This window comes from Dermacentor variabilis, chromosome 2, assembly GCF_050947875.1.
Source record: "Dermacentor variabilis isolate Ectoservices chromosome 2, ASM5094787v1, whole genome shotgun sequence".
NCBI classification, from domain to species: Eukaryota; Metazoa; Arthropoda; class Arachnida; order Ixodida; family Ixodidae; genus Dermacentor; species Dermacentor variabilis.
In genome coordinates this window covers 244,451,583-244,472,110 of record NC_134569.1, presented here as the reverse complement: position 1 = coordinate 244,472,110, position 20,528 = coordinate 244,451,583, and the positions used below count along the sequence as shown (strand labels likewise).

The 20,528-nt window shown below is 43.7% G+C and overlaps 1 protein-coding gene across 1 annotated transcript in view; it reads right to left on the bottom strand.

The window, feature by feature from the left end:
* TppII (Tripeptidyl-peptidase II) overlaps nt 1–20,528 on the bottom strand; it is a 251,298-nt gene that overhangs the window by 140,245 nt on the left and 90,525 nt on the right. The window contains exons 10-12 of the mRNA XM_075682793.1: nt 15,785–15,884; nt 12,753–12,886; nt 4,797–4,921 (exon numbers count right to left, since the gene is read on the bottom strand). Coding sequence (XP_075538908.1) covers nt 4,797–4,921; nt 12,753–12,886; nt 15,785–15,884 — 359 coding nt within the window. The remainder of the gene's footprint in view (nt 1–4,796; nt 4,922–12,752; nt 12,887–15,784; nt 15,885–20,528) is intronic.

Below are 20,528 nucleotides of genomic sequence, written 5' to 3'. Positions count from 1 at the left end.
CAACGAGAAAGCACACGCATTGGCCCCAAGAGCTTATTTACTGGTACACCAATGCAGCCTCTCCAGCCAGGTAGCCCCAACAAAAAAAAGAAGGCATAAACACTTACAGCACAATTCTCAATTATTAAAGAATGGGAAGGAAAACACTGCCAGAGGTGCATAAGAAACTCAATAAACAAGAAGAGATAACAAGGAGGCATCTCCAAGCGGGGGTGATCTGCAACCCCTACATTCTGAAGAGATGGCACGATAACACTGGAGAACACGAATTCCAAACACTGCGGGGCAAAGGCGGACATGATCCACATGATATGGACATGTCCTAGATACAATAAACCAGATGGGGATAGACAATCCTGGGAGACTTTAACAACCAGCTCGAAGGAAGAGGATCAAAGAGAAGTCATCCCCATGGCCCTGAACACGGCTGAGCTCCAAGGAGCATCAGCCAGCTGAAAAGGGAGGAGCAAGCCAAAGAGACAGGAAGACTCTTGACACCTCCTTTTGCAGGTGCAAATAAACGTTATTTCTCTCTCTCTCTATCAATAAACTGCCGATACTACATTCTGGAACTTCTGAAAGGCTCTTTACCAAACAATATTTTAAAATTCGTAACTTGCTAAAGTTTAGGCATATATAGGCTAATGATTATTTCTCCCTGTGAATGGCGAGAACTGTTGTTGTCCCAAATAATATTGAAACTAATATCCCAGAAAAACCATAGAAATTGTTGCTGTTCACTTGATTTTACAAATATTGTGCCGACGCAATGCAGTGTACTCACCAAAATCGCCGTGAATACTAAAGTTGCCAGTGCTCCAATGGCTTCGGCGCTTTGAGGCGACACAATGGGTCCTTCTTCTTTCTTCGTGCCTTTTTTTCTAAGCCTGGTGTGCCCCGCTTAGATAAACTTTTCGCGTTACTGCCATCGTCGAAATGTTAGCAATGGCTTTTTCGAAAATTAGATATCAGAATGCAACCAAGGCCCCCTTGATAAGAATGAGTGAAGACATTTTACTCAAAATGTGCGGTTTACGAATGGACTGCACAGATAGAGAAATTTTTATATACAAATCAGATAGAGTTCATTAGTGAGAATCTGTGTCTGCATGGGGTGGTACTTAGCTTTCATGCCTTCAGTCAGTTGAGTTTCTTTTTCGTTATCATTATTTTGAAAGAGACCCAAGCTAAGTACTGTATTTTACTGTATATAAGTTGCGGTTTATTTCTGAATTTTGTCAGTGCGTCTTATACACTGGTGCGACTTATGTACGGCTTTTTCTTTTTCTTTTTTTGGGGGAAAAACTGCTATCAAAATCGGTTTGGATGACATTGCCATGCAAAATGCACTGGGTTGACCTCCTCTGGCAGTTGCTACAGCTTGTGTGCACGCTATGGAGGTACCGCGTTCTTCTAATGATCGAGTTGCAGGGCGCCATGCGAGAAGGATGGAGCATCAACGCAAGTGGCGGCAGGCCAACCGCGAGTCAACTGCCTCCAAAGCCGTCGCATCTGCAAATTGCTTTCAAGTTACAGCGTGCGCCACTGTGGAAATTACGCAATTGCTACCAGAGTATACAAGCCGCCCTCCAGCACTGTCGCATGGCTGCTGCCTTCCTGCTTTCCACCCTTGTGTGCGATTCAGCTCACCATCGCATGCTTTGCTAACAGCATGTACGGCACGTGGGGACGATGTTATCACCCTTGGACTTTATACGGCACATCGCGGCGACCACAATGGCAGAAATGCGCCTGGAGTGTCTATATCATTGCTTGCGCGTGACCTACGTTCACTAAGTGAAACGTCACTGTATTTTTTCTTTAGATCGCTTACCGAATGAACAGGTGCGTTATACACTCTTTTTCAGAAAAACTGCCGTTTTGAGGGGGGTGCAGCTTATACACCAGAAAATGTGGTACTACTAGACTGGTGTTATGCGAACTGTGGATGTAATATGATCAGTGGTGTCGGACACAGCGTGGATTTACACTATATTACATGAATTTTAGATGAACTTTTACATGAACTTTTAGTCGATAGCAAATACTGTATTTACTCTTATGAAACGCGACCGCAACCTGCCTTTCTCATGTTCCTGTGCTGTCCCCTGACAGATGCCACTGGAAACATTTTGGAGGGGTGTCGGGGCTTACACCGGTTGATTTGTGTATCTGCGCCCAAGTTGACTGTGCGTCGGTTGTGCGCTTCATGGATCGCGATTAATTATCAATGATTTCTCCTAGGCAGCATGTTGTTCAACCATCGATTATTGGGTGAACAGACCCAAGTGCACCGTTGTGTTAACAGTGCGGCCGATAAAGGCAGGTTGAGTTCTGTCTGCCTATGCGGCTGACTTGGAGTTTGTAGTTGCTGATACCTGCGCTTGCACCTCGCATTTTGGACTCCCTTACACATTCAATAAACACCGCATATTCAAGAAGCTTTCTAGCGCAGCCTTTTGTTTCTGGCGCAGCCTTTTTGCATTTGTTTACATCGACACCTACAACCACAAATCACCGTTAGCTTCAGATATTGTGGAAACGGTGCATCAGTGATATGAAATAATGTGAAAACGTAGCAAAACTTACATATCTGCGCATGTGAGCCATGTTGTTCCACCCTGAGACAAGTCAATATGAGCGGCCGAGCCACTTAAACAACGGCAACTGTGATCCATATATATTATGGGCTGTTATTACTGATTCCAGCTTTTGTTTAATTTCATCATACTTACAGTTTGCACATGCCATAAAGTGTTTGTTATTAGAGGAAACTGTGCTTGGTGTAAGCTCATTTATAGGCCGTGTAGTTCTCTCACGAAAATGCGGATACCATCGCTGACACCATTGGTAACTGAGCGAGTTTATGCTGCTGTACTGAATGCACTGTCTCTTCTTTCCCATTTGACGCAGAGGTAAATAGTGTTTCTCTGGAATTAACAAATGTGCCAACACAACAATACGTACAGACTCGCCCTCTACATAGCCGACTGAATATGTACGAAGGACGTTCCAAAAGTAAGTTTCGTAATTTTTTTGAAGAGACGATGGTACACCAGATGAAACAATCACCATAAGAATCCACGCCCGTCGCCAGTTCAATGACAGCAGAAAAGGAATGACGCAAAGCATCAAAGAAGAGAGAGTAGCAGCACACCGGCATGCCCGAGGTTATTCAAGTACAAATCACAATAGCAGACAGACGTGTGCTGACAACATAGTTGCTAATGAAAGGCAGTGTGTCCATCATCCATGAACACCTACAGATCGCGTATGTTGAAAAGGTCATGTCTCGTCGAATGGTTGGTCACCGGTGTCACATCTTCACTGAAGGAAAGCAGGGTGTGGCGGATGATGGGGGAGCTTGGATCACACGGCCTACAGCCCCGATCTTGCCCCATCGGACTTTCACCTGTTCCATGCATTGAAAGCCGCACTCTTTGGACGTCACTCCCAACACACTGTAGAGGTGGCGCAGGCTGTACGACAATTCCTTGCATTGCAGGGCACCGAGTTTTACCAGAGTGGTTTCTTCAAACTGATTGCATGCTACGACAAATGTCTCAATGTCGCTGGCAACTATGTGGAAAAATAGTGCAAGGTGAGCAGTTCATTCCACGGTGTTCACGTGAGCATTCCACAGTGTATTTCCTTTTGTCAATACAGTTTCCTTGCATAAAATAAATGGCAAAACTTACTTTCGGAATGTCCCTCATAATTATTTCAAGGAAGTGCATATTTATTGAGCACCCACTGTTGCCCTACATGCTTGAACCATTTTGGGCCGAACCAGTAACTGCTACTATATTTTTCAGCTCAGGTTCAGTTCGGGTTCAGGCAAGTTCTAAGAATATTGGTTTGGGTTTGGGTTCAGTTGCAGCTAAAATTGCAGTTCGGGTTTAGTTCAACACCCTGGTCAATGCACACATTAAAATGGTGGGTGAAGATTCTTTTACCATGTCACCATATTTCTAAAGTGCAATGTTGGATCCTTACGGAATCAAACAGCTGTTGAACACACGAAAGCATGAGCTAAAGTAGCTTTAAACAGAACAGCAATTACACTTTTCTTTTATTCATAAGTAAAATGAGCGTGCAATTCAACTAATCTGATGGAGCTGCCAAAAATCATTTGTTACATCAAATATTGTTAGAGCGAAAACAATCAGTCACACTGTGTGAAAAAATTTGTGCAGCTGACCCACAAGAGAGCTGTGTAACTACATGATCTGACAGTGCTTATGCTTCCCATTTGTTGGCCCATGTTTTGTTCATGATTTAGCAGGTGCAGCATTATGCAATATATATATATTTATAATTAACAACAGCAAAAGAAGAGAAACCTACATGAGCAGATGTGCAGTAAAGTGCAGGCTCCAAATTTAAAATCTGTTTGCAAAAGGCATTCTCGTGTTCGATTCCAAGTAGGCTTCAAGTGCTCATTTTTGTGTCTCTAAACGCATCCGACACTGCCAAAGACAGCTGAGAACCTGCGCTTTACACCGTAGGGCACCCCGTGCAATAATATTACAGGAACACAAGTCCACTGGCTTATCACACAGTATGTCCCACATACATATTTCCACCCTACCAAGTGATTTCAATAGGTGATGTCAATGCAGAAAACAACAGTGGTCCCCCACTTAATCACTAAATTCCTAACTACAAGTTTGAGCAGCAGTTTGCTTAAGACAAAAATGCATAAGCTTGGCTAACTTGTTCTGTGGGCACAGGCATACAATCAAGTCTAAATACTTCACAGTACAACGCACTGTGTTGTAGCCTGAGCTGCTCACCTGTAGCAGGCCGTGTCCCATGCTGAAGGGATCCTGTGTGGGCTGGGCACTGTTCTCGAGGGCACGACGCACGCTGTACGGCGAGTACACCAGCCCACGGGCCATCATTCCTGACAGCAACAGTGCTGCACAGTCGCCGACAAGCTATAGTTATAACCTAGAATACCTCAAACAGGTTGGAAATCTGCCCAAGGCAAAAGAGACACAGGAAGATGGACAAGAATTAACAATGGACAAACAAGGGAAGCCTCCACCTGGGTGAAATAGAACTAGGTTACTTGCCCAGGGCAGGCACTTGCCAAAGTTACAAAAGGAAGTTGCCCTGGCGAAGACAAGTCCTCTTGTAGAAACCCTAGTTTCAAGTCGAGGCTTCTCTTGTCCAAAACTGAAGGCTGGGCACACTGGTACCTATTCATATTCATACTTTGGGTTGCTTCTTCTCTTGTTCAGCCACTGATAATCAGTCAAAAAAAGCCCAGACACTTTTGCTGAAGCAGGCGCACATAAAATAGCAGCCTCGTTATTATTGTCTAGAGATGACCAAATAACTGCTTGACAAGGAGTTGATAAATTGAACTAAGAGTTACTGCTTTCTTGGGGGCAGTGACAGCCTAAGACATCCTTGGCAACACCTCAGCGACATTTGGAGTGGCCTCTCCCTCACATGTCCCAAGAAATTCTAGAGTTGTAGAGTTGACAATGCCAGCTACCACAGAATGCATGAAACTGTCACAAGTAACTGCATCATGTGCCATCAAAGGGTCCCGCAGTGTTCTTACAGGTATCAGAGACAAAAATTTAAAGGTATTCAAGGAGTTTCAAGGTCATTCTGTTGTTTAATCTCTGTTACAGTGCAGGTGACACTGTTTCTGTTGCTAATAGCAAGCATTAGCTTACTTGTCTAGGCATTCTGACAGTTTTGCCCGCTCACTGCTGACATACCTGTCAGGGATGTGTCTGTTCCGTGGTGCACTGTGGTGTGCCAACTTCACCTGCGTAACACCAACACCCTGTTGGTACAGTAAAACATAGCTAATTCGACCCTTGTTATTTCAGAAAATCCAATCATTCAGACTCATCCTCTGGTCCTACCAGGTGTATGCATTTAATGGAGGCAAACTCTCATTAATTAGGATGTCTTCGGCTGCGCATCAGTTAATTCGGACATTACTCGGAGCTCGGAGAGCATGAAGCACAGCAAACGTGCGACGTAAAATAGCAAAAATGATGCTAGCGTCCAACCAAAATGTCCGTATTGTCGTGGTCGCCAGTGGAAATCGTACGTGACTGGCAGGAATGCCAGAACGCTTTGTGTCTAGTTGTGCATTTATAACCTTCAGTTTTGCATTGATGTGCCCACATAATATTGTGTTGGTCCCGTGCTTTCAGAAACTGGGGTTTTGTCCGTAGTGGTTGCGCAAACAGTAGTTTCTTTTTGACTCAGTGCAATGGCTGTGCATGCAATGTCACAAACACGGTGGAAGCTGTCGAGGCGGAAGAGTGCAGGCTACATCACAATGGATGGACAATTTGTTGGCAACCAGCTCTCACTGGCGAAAAAATAATTGGGGTGTTGTGATGATTAGTTTTTTAAGGGATCGTCTAAACGCGCATATCCGAGGTGCTGCACCTCTGTGCCTTTAATAAAAGACGAGACTGCTTAGAAACACACAAAAGATGACTTCATTAATAACAAAAACCGACACTCATTTTAAAACACCACACCTACTCGGAGTTTCCTTAAACTAACATCACATATGAAATGCACAAGAATGGTTAAAGCACGTGATATAAGCTAGGGAGTCAACAGAGAGTTCACTAAGTTATCAAAGGAAAGTCACGAGCAAATACCAATTTCACCAGTTAGCTAAGATGATAGCCTTTCAGCAGAGGATATCACCAGCACAACGGCAAGATTAATTGCCGCCAGCCAGCCAGCCAGCTCCCCGCAATGCCGGCCGCCTGCCTAGAGCATGTCGCCGCCGCCGGTGACAAAAACATCCCCTACAGTTTGTTTTTCACACAATGCTGTAGAAGATAAAAGAAACAAATGTTTTAATTTTATATTCTGTGACAACCAAAGACCACTGCCCGACCTGCAGCATGAGAGAGAGCTGCGCTATGAGGCAAGTTCAACTCAGAGCCCACGTGCTTCGCAGTCTGGACGCCGCAAATGGCAGTCTATCTTCCTTTTTGTGCAAATTGATGCAATGAGAAATAAAGCATTCTCTAAAAAATGCACTCTGTAATAGGCGGTGGTTGTTTTTGAAGCACCGTACCCTATGGCTTCGCTTAGCAGATTAAGCCTAGTGCCACTTGTGGTACCTCAGCACGTTTTATTAGGCTGCTAGATTTGCAACTTTGCTATACAGCGGGGCATTGCATGGGGCATACCATTATGGGAAGCTTGCCACTAGTGTGGTGGCTCCTTAAGAAAAAGTGCAGTTTTGCACATTATGCAAGTGGGCGGAAATAACTGTGTGGAGTGCATTGCTGCATGTACGCATCGCTGTAGCGAAGTACCTAGATTGTGCCTAAAGACTATGGGTGTGCGAATACCGAAAAGTAGGTTTCAAATCGAATAGCGAATAAATTCAAGAAAGGAAAGCCGAATATTTAATAGAAAATTTTTCACAAAATTTATTGCTTACAAATTTTGGGCAAGAAAATAGGGTGTTGCCCATGCTTGAAAGTCTCCTAAAATTTCATAATGAGAATCTAGCAAGCTATCAGCAACATACAAATATAGAAAGCAAGACATACAGCACATACTACTCTTATTAAAGGGAACCCCAAATTAGTATGCCAGCACCAATTACAGCTCAGTTCCGTATGAAGATCTCAAAATATTTTTATAGAATTTCTGAATAGAATCAAGCGCATTTTTTTCCCTCTGAAACTAATGAATTGGTGATGCTCTGTTATACTGAATACCAATGATTAAAAAATTAAACGCTCAGGTTTAGCGCACCAAAACAAGGCTATCCCAACTTTAACAACATGCCAACAATAAAGAGCAGGTGCCATCTACTCCGTTACATTGTCAGGTTCAATATGATCTGCCACCTGTCAAAGGTTTTACAACCTGCAGGGTCACTGCAAGTTCGTGCAATGCTCGGCAATGAGAGACCGCCATTCCGTGCGTCGCGAAGATGGTGGCCATGGAAAACTTCATTGTCATCCTGCACACTGGCTTTTGTTTGCGAGGCAGTTTGTCGCTTTCCCAGTGTCGTGCGGCTACTGCAAATACTAGATCTGCATCGATTCAGCATCAAACTATAACTTTATTCGCCAACGCCCAACGAAGCAGCGGCTGCAGAGACTGCTATCGTTACTGATTGGCAATTCACTACTTAAAAGTTTGTGCTTACTGTATTTCATTGTATTTACTAACGTGAAAACGTCAAATTTTATTAATTAATTTATTTATTTATTTATTTATTTGTTTGTTTATTTATTTATTTATTTATTTATTTATTTATTTATTTATTCGTAAAATACCTTACAAGGCCCCTATGTGGGGATTGAGTAAAGGGAGCATACAGTCAAGTACATACAATCTAGTAACAACAATAATAAAAAAAAACAGCAGCCAAGTGCACAGCCTAAGAGTGACGGGAACATTAGCTACATAAAGCTGACTATGAGTACAATAAAATGGAACTCTATAAGTTTGTGACAAACGTATAACAGTGCAAGAAAAAGGTAGAAAAAATCACACAGAACAGTGAGTGTGATATTAACGGTTAACAAGGGTTAAGCGAGTTCAGTGAGTGCTTGAATTTTTCGCGGTCACTTTCCACAACTATGTTGTCGGGAAGGTTGTACCAGAGCTGAATGGCACATGGGATTGCAGACCAGTTAAATGCTTCTGTTTTACCATAGATGGGCGTGAAGCTATGATGATTATATAATCTGTGCGAAGGTGTGCGATGACCTTTCTAGGTGTAGGTGACACTCGTTAGTGTGGTGGGCGTATTTATGAAATAATGACAAAAGGGCTATGTCGCGACAATTACTTAGCAGCTGAAGTGAAAGGTGAATCTTTATTTAAGTTACGCTAGAACGGTAGTCATAATTTCGGGAAATGAAACGTGCGGCTCTATTTTGGATTGATTCCAGCATGTTAATTAAGCAATTTTGGTGGGGAGACCAGACTGGAGCGGTGAACTCAAGTCAAGGGCGAACAAATGTTTGAAATGCCAGTTTGCGGATAAGTGGAGGTGAGTTCCGAAGGTTATGTCGCAGGTAACCCAGTGATCGAGAAGCACTGGCACAGATGGTGGTAATGTGAGAAGACCAGGAGAGGTTTGTTGAAAGATTTACGCCTAGATATTTAAATGATGAGGCCCGAGATAATGGGTCCGAGATAATGGGACACCAAGTTTTAATGATAACTTCAAAAACAGGCGACAATGAGCTACGCGGTCAAAAGCTTTAGAAAAATCTAGAAAGATGCTGTCAGTTTGAAGGTTTGAGTCCATGTTAAAATGTAAATCTGTCGTAAATTCAAGCAGTTGCATTTCGCACGACAAACCTCTCCTGTTAATCCACAAGTGTAATCAACAAGTTAATCAACAAGCATAAGACAGCTGACATAAGGAACTATAATATGGATAGAATTGAACAAGCTCTCAGGAAGGGAGTAAGCCTAAAAGCGGTGAAGAAGAAACTAGGAATAGGCAAGAATCAGATGTATGCGTTAGGAGACTGTGATGTGTGGTGCGCGACGTGGTGCGGGGCTCGGGACGGTCAAGAGCAGACGACGCTGAGTGCACGCGCGCCGAGCTGGAAGGAGGAAAAACGACGACGCCGAAGAGCGCCCGGCACGTGAACGCGCGGCGCAGGAAAGACAACAAAAGGAAAAAAGCAACCAATTAGAAAAGACCACGGGGCGTCGGGCAGCCAATCAGTAAATGCCAAATCGGCCAGACCACGAGAAAAAGCGTGGTGCGCTGGCAGAAGGGGGGCGACACGCAAGGGCGACACGCAAGAGGACACGCAGGGAGACGCCCGGGAGACGCCAGGAGAGTCCCAGGAAACGACGGCAGGAGGGGTCAACCACCGGAGCGGGCGTTGAAGACGGGCCGTCGGGTTCCGGACCCGAGCCCACCAGGACTTCACCCGACCGGGGCCTCCTGCCAACCTGTTCCTGTGCGTCGCCCGTCCACCTGAGCGTGCCGCCAGCTCCTCAAGGCCGGTGAGCTTCTGCGCCAGTGGGCAGGACGAGAACAGTCAGGCTACGGGCCCGAGTTCTACGCCAGCTGCCCGGCCAGAACGCCGCCCCATCTGCTGTGCCGCCTGCTGCCCGAGGCCGGCGTTCGAGCTTCCGTGCCCGTGGGCGAGAGGGGAGCAGTCGGGCTACGGGCCCGAGCTCTCTGCCCGGCCAGAACGCCGCCGCCGTTCACTCCTGCCACAAAGCCGCCAGCGTTACCTCGCCTCGCCAGAGCTGGCGAGCTCCCGGCGCCCGGTCAGTCAACCTACGCCGCGACCTTTGGTGAGGCCGGCGCTACTCCTTCTGCCAGCTTGTCGCCGCGTTGCCGCGTCGAGACTGCGACGCGTCCCCGCCCTCGTGGCAGGCCCGGACTAGCACCCTCGTTAAAGCCCTAAGTGTGTTCCTTACCATAATGTTTTCTTGAGTGTTTATTTTATGCATGCTTTCTGTTTCTTTCTATTTACTTTTTGCCTTTTCTGTTTGATTAAAAGTCTTTGTGTGTGCGTCCAAACCAACGGCTTCGTCCTCAATTGGGTTCTCGGAGGCTCCGCCTAAGAGAACCAACCGAACCATTGAGAACACGAACCTTTGCCCATCAGTGGGTCATCACAGAGACAAAGCCGGCAATATTACTAATATGGATGAGATAGTTCAAGTGGCTGAGGAGTTCTATAGAGATTTATACAGTACCAGTGATACCCACAACGATAATGGAAGAGAGAATAGTCTAGAGGAACTTGAAATCCCACAGGTAACGCCGGAAGAAGTAAAGAAAGCCTTGGGAGCTATGCAAAGGGGGAAGGCAGCTGGGGAGGATCAGGTAACAGCAGATTTGTTGAAGGATGCTGTGCACATTGTTCTAGAAAGACTGGCCACCCCATATACGCAATGCCTCATGACCTCGAGCGTACCGGAATCTTGGAAGAATGCTTACATAATCCTAATCCATAAGAAAGGGGACGCCAAAGACTTGAAAAATTATAGACCGATCAGCTTACTGTCCGTTGCCTACAAAGTATTTACTAAGGTAATCACAAATAGAATCAGGAACACCTTAGACTTCTGTCAACCAAAGGATCAGGCAGGATTCCGTAAAGGCTACTCAACAATAGGCCATATTCACACTATCAATCAGGTGATAGAGAAATGTGCAGAATATGAGCGAAATGTGCGAAAACTAAAGTAATGTTTAACAGTCTCAGAAGAGAACAGCAGTTTATGTAGCGAGGCACTGGAAGGGGTAAGGGAATACATATACTTAGGGCAGGTAGTGACTGTGGATCCGGATCATGAGACTGAAATAATCAGAAAAATAAGAATGGGCTGGGGTGTGTTTGGCACACACTCTCAGATCATGAACAGCAGGTTACCATTGTCCCTCAAGAGAAAAGTGCATAAAAGCTGTGTCTTACCAATACTCACGTACATGGAAACATGGAGGCTTACGAAAAGGTTTCTACTTAAATTGAGGGCGACGCAACAAGCTATGGAAAGAAGAATGATGGGTGTAACGTTAAGGGGTAAGAAAACAGCAGATTGGGTGAGGGAACAAACGTGGGTTAATGACATCTTAGTTGAAATCAAGAAAAAGAAATGGGCATGGGCAGGACATGTAACAAGGAGGGAAGATAACCGATGGCCATTAAGGGTTACGGACTGGATTCCAAGGGAAGGGAAGCGTAGCAGGGGGCGGCAGAAAGTTTGGTGGGTGGATGACATTAAGAAGTTTGCAAGGACAACATGGCCACAATTAGTACATGACCGGGGTTGTTGGAGAAGTATGCGAGAGGCCTTCGCCCTGCCGTGGGCGTAACCATGGTGATGATGAAAGAATTCTAACACATCTTGAAGCCTATAAGAACAAAAGTGTCCCACTGGAAAACACATTCCTTCAATGGCAGGTGGCATTGTCTGTGGAGCAAAGTAAAAATTTGAGTGAATACTGTTTGAACCTCCTTAAAACATAGTGACAAAGGTACGACTGGCCAATTCACATACGAACAACAGCAGGAGCTCATGCACACCATTACAGGACACCAAAAAAAGCCCTAAATCAGTTCTGACTCATAAAGTATTCTTTGTTAGGAAAGGTTGCATACACAAAAGGACGAACACAGGAAAAAAGTAGACAGAGAGAGCGCTCTTTTAAACTCCTTCCGTCTAGTACTTCATTTTTTTTATGCGTTTGTCCTTCTGTATGCAAAACTTTTCCTAACATAGCCATGCACCAACTCGCCTGGCAAGAAGTTCTTCTAAAGTATTGTTTGTAATCTTGTCATCAATTACACAGAAATATGATAATTACAGGCATTTTTTCAAGATGTCTACTAATTTGTTTGGAGCATTTATTCTCACAGTTAACCACATACTCACTGTTGTGTCATTATGTAATTTTTAACATTATTCATGGTTTGTGATACAGTACTGCTTTGCTGTTTTACAACAGTGATTGTTGTATGAACTTTTTGATACTTCTCCTGCAAAGGCCCACCACCTTGAGCTTACAGTGCTGTAAAAAATAAAATAACAAAAATATACATGAAGCACTGCAAAATTATTGAACACAAATCACCTCATCAGCACCACCAGCTCAAATAATTTCATGGCAGGACAGAGGCTCCAAAATCTCCAACAACCCTGTCCGGTGTGACCCAGACCCACCTAACACAAGTTCAGAGGCAGCAATCCCAACCTGCTTTCCCCCCCCCCCCCCCCTAGGCAGGCAGATGTCACACACTCACCGACGACCCCAGCTGCGTGTGGGGAGCTCATGGAGGTGCCGTTGAGGAGCTGGCTTCCCTTGAGGGTCCAGCTGGCCACCGACGTGATGGCACCACCGGGGGCACACACACTCACGCCTAGGTCACCATCTGGGCTGCCCCCCACCGCCCCCACCGCCACAGTCACTCACCAAAACCCCAGTACTACTACACATTGTACTATCATGTTCAATGTGAGTGCTACGCGTGAGGTGTGGCCGGAGCAGTGCTCCCGAGAAAAAAAGTGGAGAGGGTTTTGCCTTCCAGCACCGCACGCACCCTATGGTTTCTGTCGTCTGCTTTCTTCGCGGAGCAATAAGTACCGACTCGCCACCGAGCAGCTGTCACTCGATCACGAAAAATAAAAGAGAAAAAAAAAAGACTGGAATAATTATAGAATAGAATAGTGTATTCCCCCCTGCAATAATGCCTTCGGGCACTGCAGGTACTTGAAATAAATAAAAATAGTTCGGATGCTAGAGCAGTGGCATGCCATGAAGAAGCACGCCATGAAGAAGCATGCAACGCGAAAGCACAAGGGTATGCACACTGCTGGAATGGCCAAACCCTTTCTATTGTTTTTCTAGAAAGTGTCGTTCCAGCCACAGCTCGCATCTTGCAGCTCACAATGAATGCGAGATAGAGCACAACCAGAGCGCACTGGATGTGCTTGACGCGATGCAGGTCACACACTTCACCAGAAGGCTGACACTGTTATTTACATATGCAAATGGCAAGAAGAGCCCATGTCAGCATAGAAAATTTTAAAATGTGACAATTCAGACAGATTATGATTACATAAATGTACACAACATTTTAAATGTGCAGTTCATTACAAAGGATAAAAAACATGCGAGAATAATGCAAATAACAAAGAAATACACACTAACACTGAACTGATTATTCCACAGAAAATAACAAGCATACTGAGAGCATACCAAAGAAACAAAACAAAATAAGAGCAAGACCAGCATTGCACATGCATAGGATAAGGTCCTAAACATTATTATTGTGTGTAATGCAAATAATTCTGTTACATGAGGAAACACCAATGATTAGGTGGCATGTACTGTGCCTAATTCTTATGTTCTGCACCTCATGCATTCATAGTACAGTACAGTACATAGACAGTACTAATAAACCACGTAACTGCAATGCGGCTATTCTTTTTGAAGATGGGATAATACAGCAGGTAAAATGTCACATATTTCTCGGAGTGTAGTTCCCAGAAGATATGGTTTGGAACATGCACACTGATGAGAGAGAGAGGAAGGTAAGGAAGGCAGGGATGTTAACCAGTCAAGAGTTTGGTTGGCTACCCTGTGCTGGGGGAAGAGAGGGAAGGGAGAGAGAAGGTACAGAGACGTGCACTGACAGTACTTGAGTTAAAGCCGCTTGCACAAGCCAGCACGTTGACACAATTGCTATGGAACTAAGCACAACTATTGGTTGCTTATACAGACCGGGTACCTTGGTTCCTCCATGGTTGAAAAGTTTATTGCACTATGTCCTTTTTTATTTTTGATCAACCTATTACATGTTAATTTGGGGTACTACTTTCCAAAGAAATCATAATAAACTAATACAGTGGAACCTCGATTATACGACTTTCTTGAGACTGCGAAAAAGCATAGTAAAATGTGGGCATCGTAAAATTTAAACATAAATTATGCCTATAAAAATACTAATTTCACAAAATGGATTTATGAGAAACTTCAATGTAAACCACTAACATACTCTGCAGGGCTTGGAAACTCAAATTACCAAAAAAGTAAATGCAATAAGAATTAATGCTGCAGTGCAGGTACCAATCATGCTTCATTCAAACGAACCTTTACGGCATTCCACTGCCCACTGCCGCGCTTCCCGCCAGACGGCACAAACTTTAAAAAAAGTCGGTAAGTTTCTTTTGCACCTTGTTTGATCCGTGAACCAAGAGCTTTTGCTCAAGTTGGGCAACGTCCAAAAGGAGGCCCTCTGCGGCATCGTGTGAACAGGGGAAGTTCCCGATACCGTCTATGTGCCATAGCACCTTGGCAAACGTGGTAGGCACAGGCACGGCATCTGTGGCATTGTCATTGTTCTCGTCTGATGTAGGCAAAGCCTCCTTGACAGCGTCATCCAGCGACGCCTCGCCGCAGATCGCATTTGAGGGATATCATGGCCTTGTACAAAACTTTAGAACCAATCCATTTTTTATAAAATGTTGTATGTTAGAAGCAAACCAGGTGTTATTACTACAAGTTGGTGCAATAAATTAAACAAGACAACTGACAGTATATCCTGAATGTAATCAACAATCTGCGCTACAGCTTTTGCAAACATAATATGAACCAAAATAAGAACCAATTATGGAAAACAAATAGGCAGTTACCAGGGACCCAGACCAGTAAGTGGCCTATGTGATTTTGATGATGAAATTACGGAAGGTTCGAATAAATCATACAAGATTTTTCTCATTGCAAACAATATTGATAGTGTCCGATTAGAACCACAGTATAAATTGTCAACCTACTGTTTTTTTGTTTTCAGGTTATAGTTGTAGTTTGAAACAAAATGTATCTTTAGTGTATTTTGTCAGATTTTTATATTTTTTGTAGACTTTTCTTTGAATGAAAATAATATTTCGTATCGCAACACTCCAGTTGATTTCGGTATGTCTGTATGCAGTGGCATAGCTAGGTCGTCTGGCACCCGGGGCCGATAGCTCTTCTGTCACCCCACCCCACCGCCTTTAGCTTCAGCTTCCTTTCTGTTCTAAACAGGAGAAGTAAATTCATTCATTCTTAGGGTCGACCGATCTGCAAGAGTAAAAAATGCCAACTGCTTTCATGAAACAGCACTAGTGTGCACCTTCCTATCCTTTTATCCTTGTTTTGAGTCCTTTGAAACGAGTCTTATTGAACTCGCCCATCCAGCTGTCCTGCTTCTGCCCATTTTTTCAATTTTGGTCACAATTAAACATGCACGCAGCAACAGTGCCTAGGCGAGAAGTGTAGCAGTCTGTGACTTACGAGGGTCCCCGGGAGGTCCACGTGTACCCCAGGCCCGGCATCTTCTCCCGCAGCGAGTACTCGGCAAGCATCATGTCTGGCGAGACGTAAGCTCCCACCGCTGAGGGGCACACAAGCGGGAGACAGGAGAGAAGAACAAGACACACTCAGTGCTACTGGCAGATCTCGCAAGCATCACACTTCCTTTTTGACACTCTGAAAGTAGGGTGCCGGAAAAGCCAGCAGTTACTCATTCTCACTGCAATGAGTCCATCCCGCTCTTCTTTGTTCTTTACACTACTGTATCACGAAAAGTAAAAAAACCATCACTCACCATCTCAGCAGCTCTTAGACTATGCCGAGTGAACTTCGCTTTCTCTCTGAACCTCTTTTTGCCCGAAGTTTATTGTCTAAATAAAAACATTTCAGCTGCACTTAAGGGAAGACACAGGCTTTGAAAACCAAAAATCGAAAAAAAGATAAAAATAAATAAAGAATATTTTTGGGAGTTAGGGAGATTTTCAGCATCTGCAATGCCTAATCTACACTGTACACTATCAAAACAATTTGCCCAAAAACGCACCATAAGAGACCGTAAAAAAAAAAAATTGTCAGCACGGAAAGTGAGAAAGTCGCCCAAAATCACGCAGAAACACCGTAGTTCACTGAGCTATCTCTCACCTTTTCCACCGCTGAGCACTGCCATTTTGTCATCGTTCAAAAGCTCACAGTTCCGCCTTTGACTTCCCTGCATCCTCACCTACGATGGTCGCATAGGAAAAGTGCAAATGTGCGGCATGCACATTTCCACTGCAACGCATGCGGCCCACCCATTGGCTCTGTATACCAGCACCCTGAGAGGTGCCCTCTGATTGGCTGTTGCTAATGCAACTGGTACCCTGACACTGCTGGCCCAGTGCTCGCCTGCTACAGTGGGCCCGCGTTGAAAACTTTTGATCCACCATTTCATTGTTGATTGCATTGCAAATGGAAGAAGCTAATCTACCCTCCATAAAAAAAAATTTTAGAAACCGGACACGCACCTATGAAAAGTAAATCGCAAGTCATCTGTGCTTCCTGCAGCGAGAAAGAGGAGGCGGTTGTCGCAAGGTTCACATAAGCTGTCGAGCTGTCCTGCAATCTTATACTGCATCTACCGCATCGGCAACAAAGCAACAGCAAAGCTAACCATCGCCCTTTGTCCTTGTGCATAGTTTCACTTCGAAGGTGGCAAACGATGTGCCTATGCCTATTAACGCACCTGTCACGCATACAGGGATTCGCGTCGGCACATTCCAGATCCTGTTACGAGACTATGTGTGCCCCTAATGTCAACATCAGCGGAGATGCTTTTGTGTTTTCATTATTTTGTGCATAATTATTTTCCAGTTTTGAAGCTTGAAATGTACATTTTCCCAGTTTTTTTTTTTTGCTTTTTTTCTCAAATATCTTCTTTTTTTGAAGTATCAAATTTTGGGATCGGCACTGCATCTTTATACTCATTCAATTCTTGTCATTCCTTTTTTTAGCCTGAATGCTGGTGAGTCAGAGAGTCAAAAGAGAGTCAAAAGTCAGAGAGACAAAAGCTATGATACAGTGTCCAAGGAACTGCAATATTTTGAACTCCCATAGAAATCACCAACAACAATTCACATTTGTAAAGCTGCAAATTTAGAATTTCATAGCTTTGGCTAAAGTGCAGATACAAACATCAAAATGCCAACTTGCAGTGTTTGAACATCCAGGAACATATCTTCTTAAATATAGCTCTCTTGTTATACTACATTTCTTGCAAGCCACATGCTAAAATTTTAACACAAATATAGTTGTGACCTTCTTTTTTTATTGACTAAAACTAATTGCATATTTGTAATCGGCACACAAGACTGAATATGTCCTGAAAATTTCATGTATCTAGAGCAAATAACAAATATTTTTGTTCCAGATGCCATGTCCACCTATATTTAGTGCCGTTTGTTTTTTACACTTTCCTCAAAACACAAAATTTGGGCTCCATCCAACATTTTGGGCTCCATCCAACATTCAGGCCTCAACACCTCAACACCAACAACAGATATAACTGAAATGTTGTTTTTTCTGACGAATGGAGCCTAATGTGTACTCTATGAAGTATAGCAAGCAGAATTTTTGTTTTTATGTCAGAAATTAATTATTTTACTACGTGTTCTGCTACATGGTTGCCACCTTTTCTGGTCTTATATTCAATAGGATGTAAAATATCTATTATTGGTCAGACAAAAAAAAGTGCTTGCTATACTTCATTCCATATTCTTTGTGTTATCTAACCATGCCTTATAAATAATTTTTTATTGTGCCATTTTACGTTATGGCGTGAAACAATGGAAGTGAAATGTTAGATATAACTATGACCTACAACAAAATCAGCCCAAAAAGTTACAACTGGAAATTTTCATTAATTACTGATGAAAAAAAAGGTGAGCATTAATTCAATAGCAGTGCCCCCTCCACCCTAAGATAAGTATCTTTGCACATGATGTGAGAATATACAAATGTCCACTTCGTTTGTTATCCCACGGAGAAAATAACAAATTATTAAGTCATAAAAAACTGAAACAAGCTTCTGGCATGAAAGAATGCCTTTAATCTACTTGTCTTTTTACTGTGAGATATTACTTCCTATGGAAGAAAGTAAGACAGTTGGAACAATTGACAACTGATAATTTGAACTCAGTAGGGGCTGCCTAAAGATTAGAATAACTGGGAGGAGTCTGGAATAACGGATTCACACGAAAATAAGTTACTCTATTAGGCTTGTACCAATATCAATTCTTTTGGTTCAAAGCGTATAGTAACAAGCGCCAAATAATTTCAAAGTAAATAGTTTGCATAATGGTATTTCCATAAAACCTTGACAACAAGTGCCACTCATTGACAAATCTAAAAACTTAATTTGCTTGTTTACTAAAGAATGAAACAGTTTCATCCCTAGAATCAGCGTACTCTCAAAGTACTGTTATTCGACATTTTCATGAAAAATGCAAGCTCAACCCTTTTTTCCAACCTAACAGTCAAGAAAATTCATTTAGTAAATATTTTTTATGTGTTCTGATTACTTAAAAGTTTCGCGATGTCAACATCGAGGGTGATTATTTTTTCGCCAGTGAGCTGGCCATCAACAGTTTGTCTGTACATTGTGATGTAGCTGGTGCTCTTCATCCTTGACAGCTTTGCACTGAGTCAACCGCAGTCACTATCCACACAACCTTGTGGTTCTGAAGGCATCTGGCTGACGCACACACCGAGTCAAAACAAAAGTACCGTTCATTGCAACAACTGCGGACAAAACTGAAGTTGCTTTCGATGTGCTAACGGATGGCAACTACATAGTTATGAAGGCACAGGGCCAATGCGCCTTTCAAGTCAAAATGAAACTGCACTCAAACCTCATCATAACGAGATTGAAGAGGGAGCCGTAATTACTTTGTTATATCAATTGATTTGTTATACCAATTACTGACCTTTTCTGCAATATATATGCCCAACCGAGTGCACAACTTTACACACGCCAAAGACTGCCATGCAACCCGCCGTACCGGAACACAGCCACACATGCGATGAAACTAAACTAAGACAAAAAAAAAATGTGTATTCAATTCAATAAATGTATACAGTATCTCTTTTATTCCTGGCTAGACTGGGGAAAGAAGTCTGTGATGCTTCTTTGTTTCGTACATCACAAGTGGAAGGCCTCCTATTCAGCAGCGGCCCTTTCGCAGCAGTTCATGCCATTTTCGCCGTCTTCATGAGCGCTGAAAAAAATGGCACAGTAGGTTGACAGCATAGAGTGCCTGGATTGATGTTAGCACGCCCATGGTGTCTTCATCGTCACTCTCACCACATTGTGCGGTGACAGCAGCCACAACGTCGTTGTCAGACAGTTCTTCCATCGTCACTACACTGGCACCGGTGATGACATAATCGCAGAATGATTCCTCTGCCGCAATGAAGCTGGCGTCCCTGAGCACCTTGCAAGACGCTTCTACTTCTTGGGCTATGACATGCTGCAGTGGCAGCATCATCAGACTCAGCGCTGTCAGAGTCGCACATTGTCACTTGACACAAGACATGGTGGAAGCTGTTCACTACTGTTTGTGGAAACGCTTATCCATGATGTTTGCAGCATTTGAACTGCCTTGTAGAGATTGATTTTCGTTTCTTGGTGCAAACTCATGTTCAGGAGCAGGCGATCAATCAAGCACTTGCGGCAAGCTGCCCTGAACGAACATTATTATGCCTTGGTCAAGCGGCTGTATTAGTAAAGTCCAGTTTGGTCGCAAAAGAACAAAGTTTGATGTTTCGTAGCTTAGCGCTTGTGGTGGTGGGCTGCGAATTTCTCGAGGATCAGGCACACTTTGGGGTTATTCTTCTGTAGCTGGTTGTCCCATCCCACAGCTATTCTGAAAAGATATCACATGTCATCCATGCCTTTTGGGTCAAGACGTGCTTAACTGGAAGCTGGCACTTTCCTTTAAAACATTGAGGAAAAGCACTTTTGCCTACAACAAATGCCGGCAACTTCTAGGCACCATTCATTGGCACAAAGAAGTACAATAATCCTTTGTTTGCTGTGCTTGTCACCATTGTATAACTGACCTTTTAGGGCTAGCGTTTTGTTTGGCAACATCTGGAAGAACCCAGTCACATCGGCATTAAGATGTCCTTCCTGCAGTAGGTTTCAAGCAAGAATCGAACAGTTTTTTCAGCCCATGCCAGCTTCGCCACG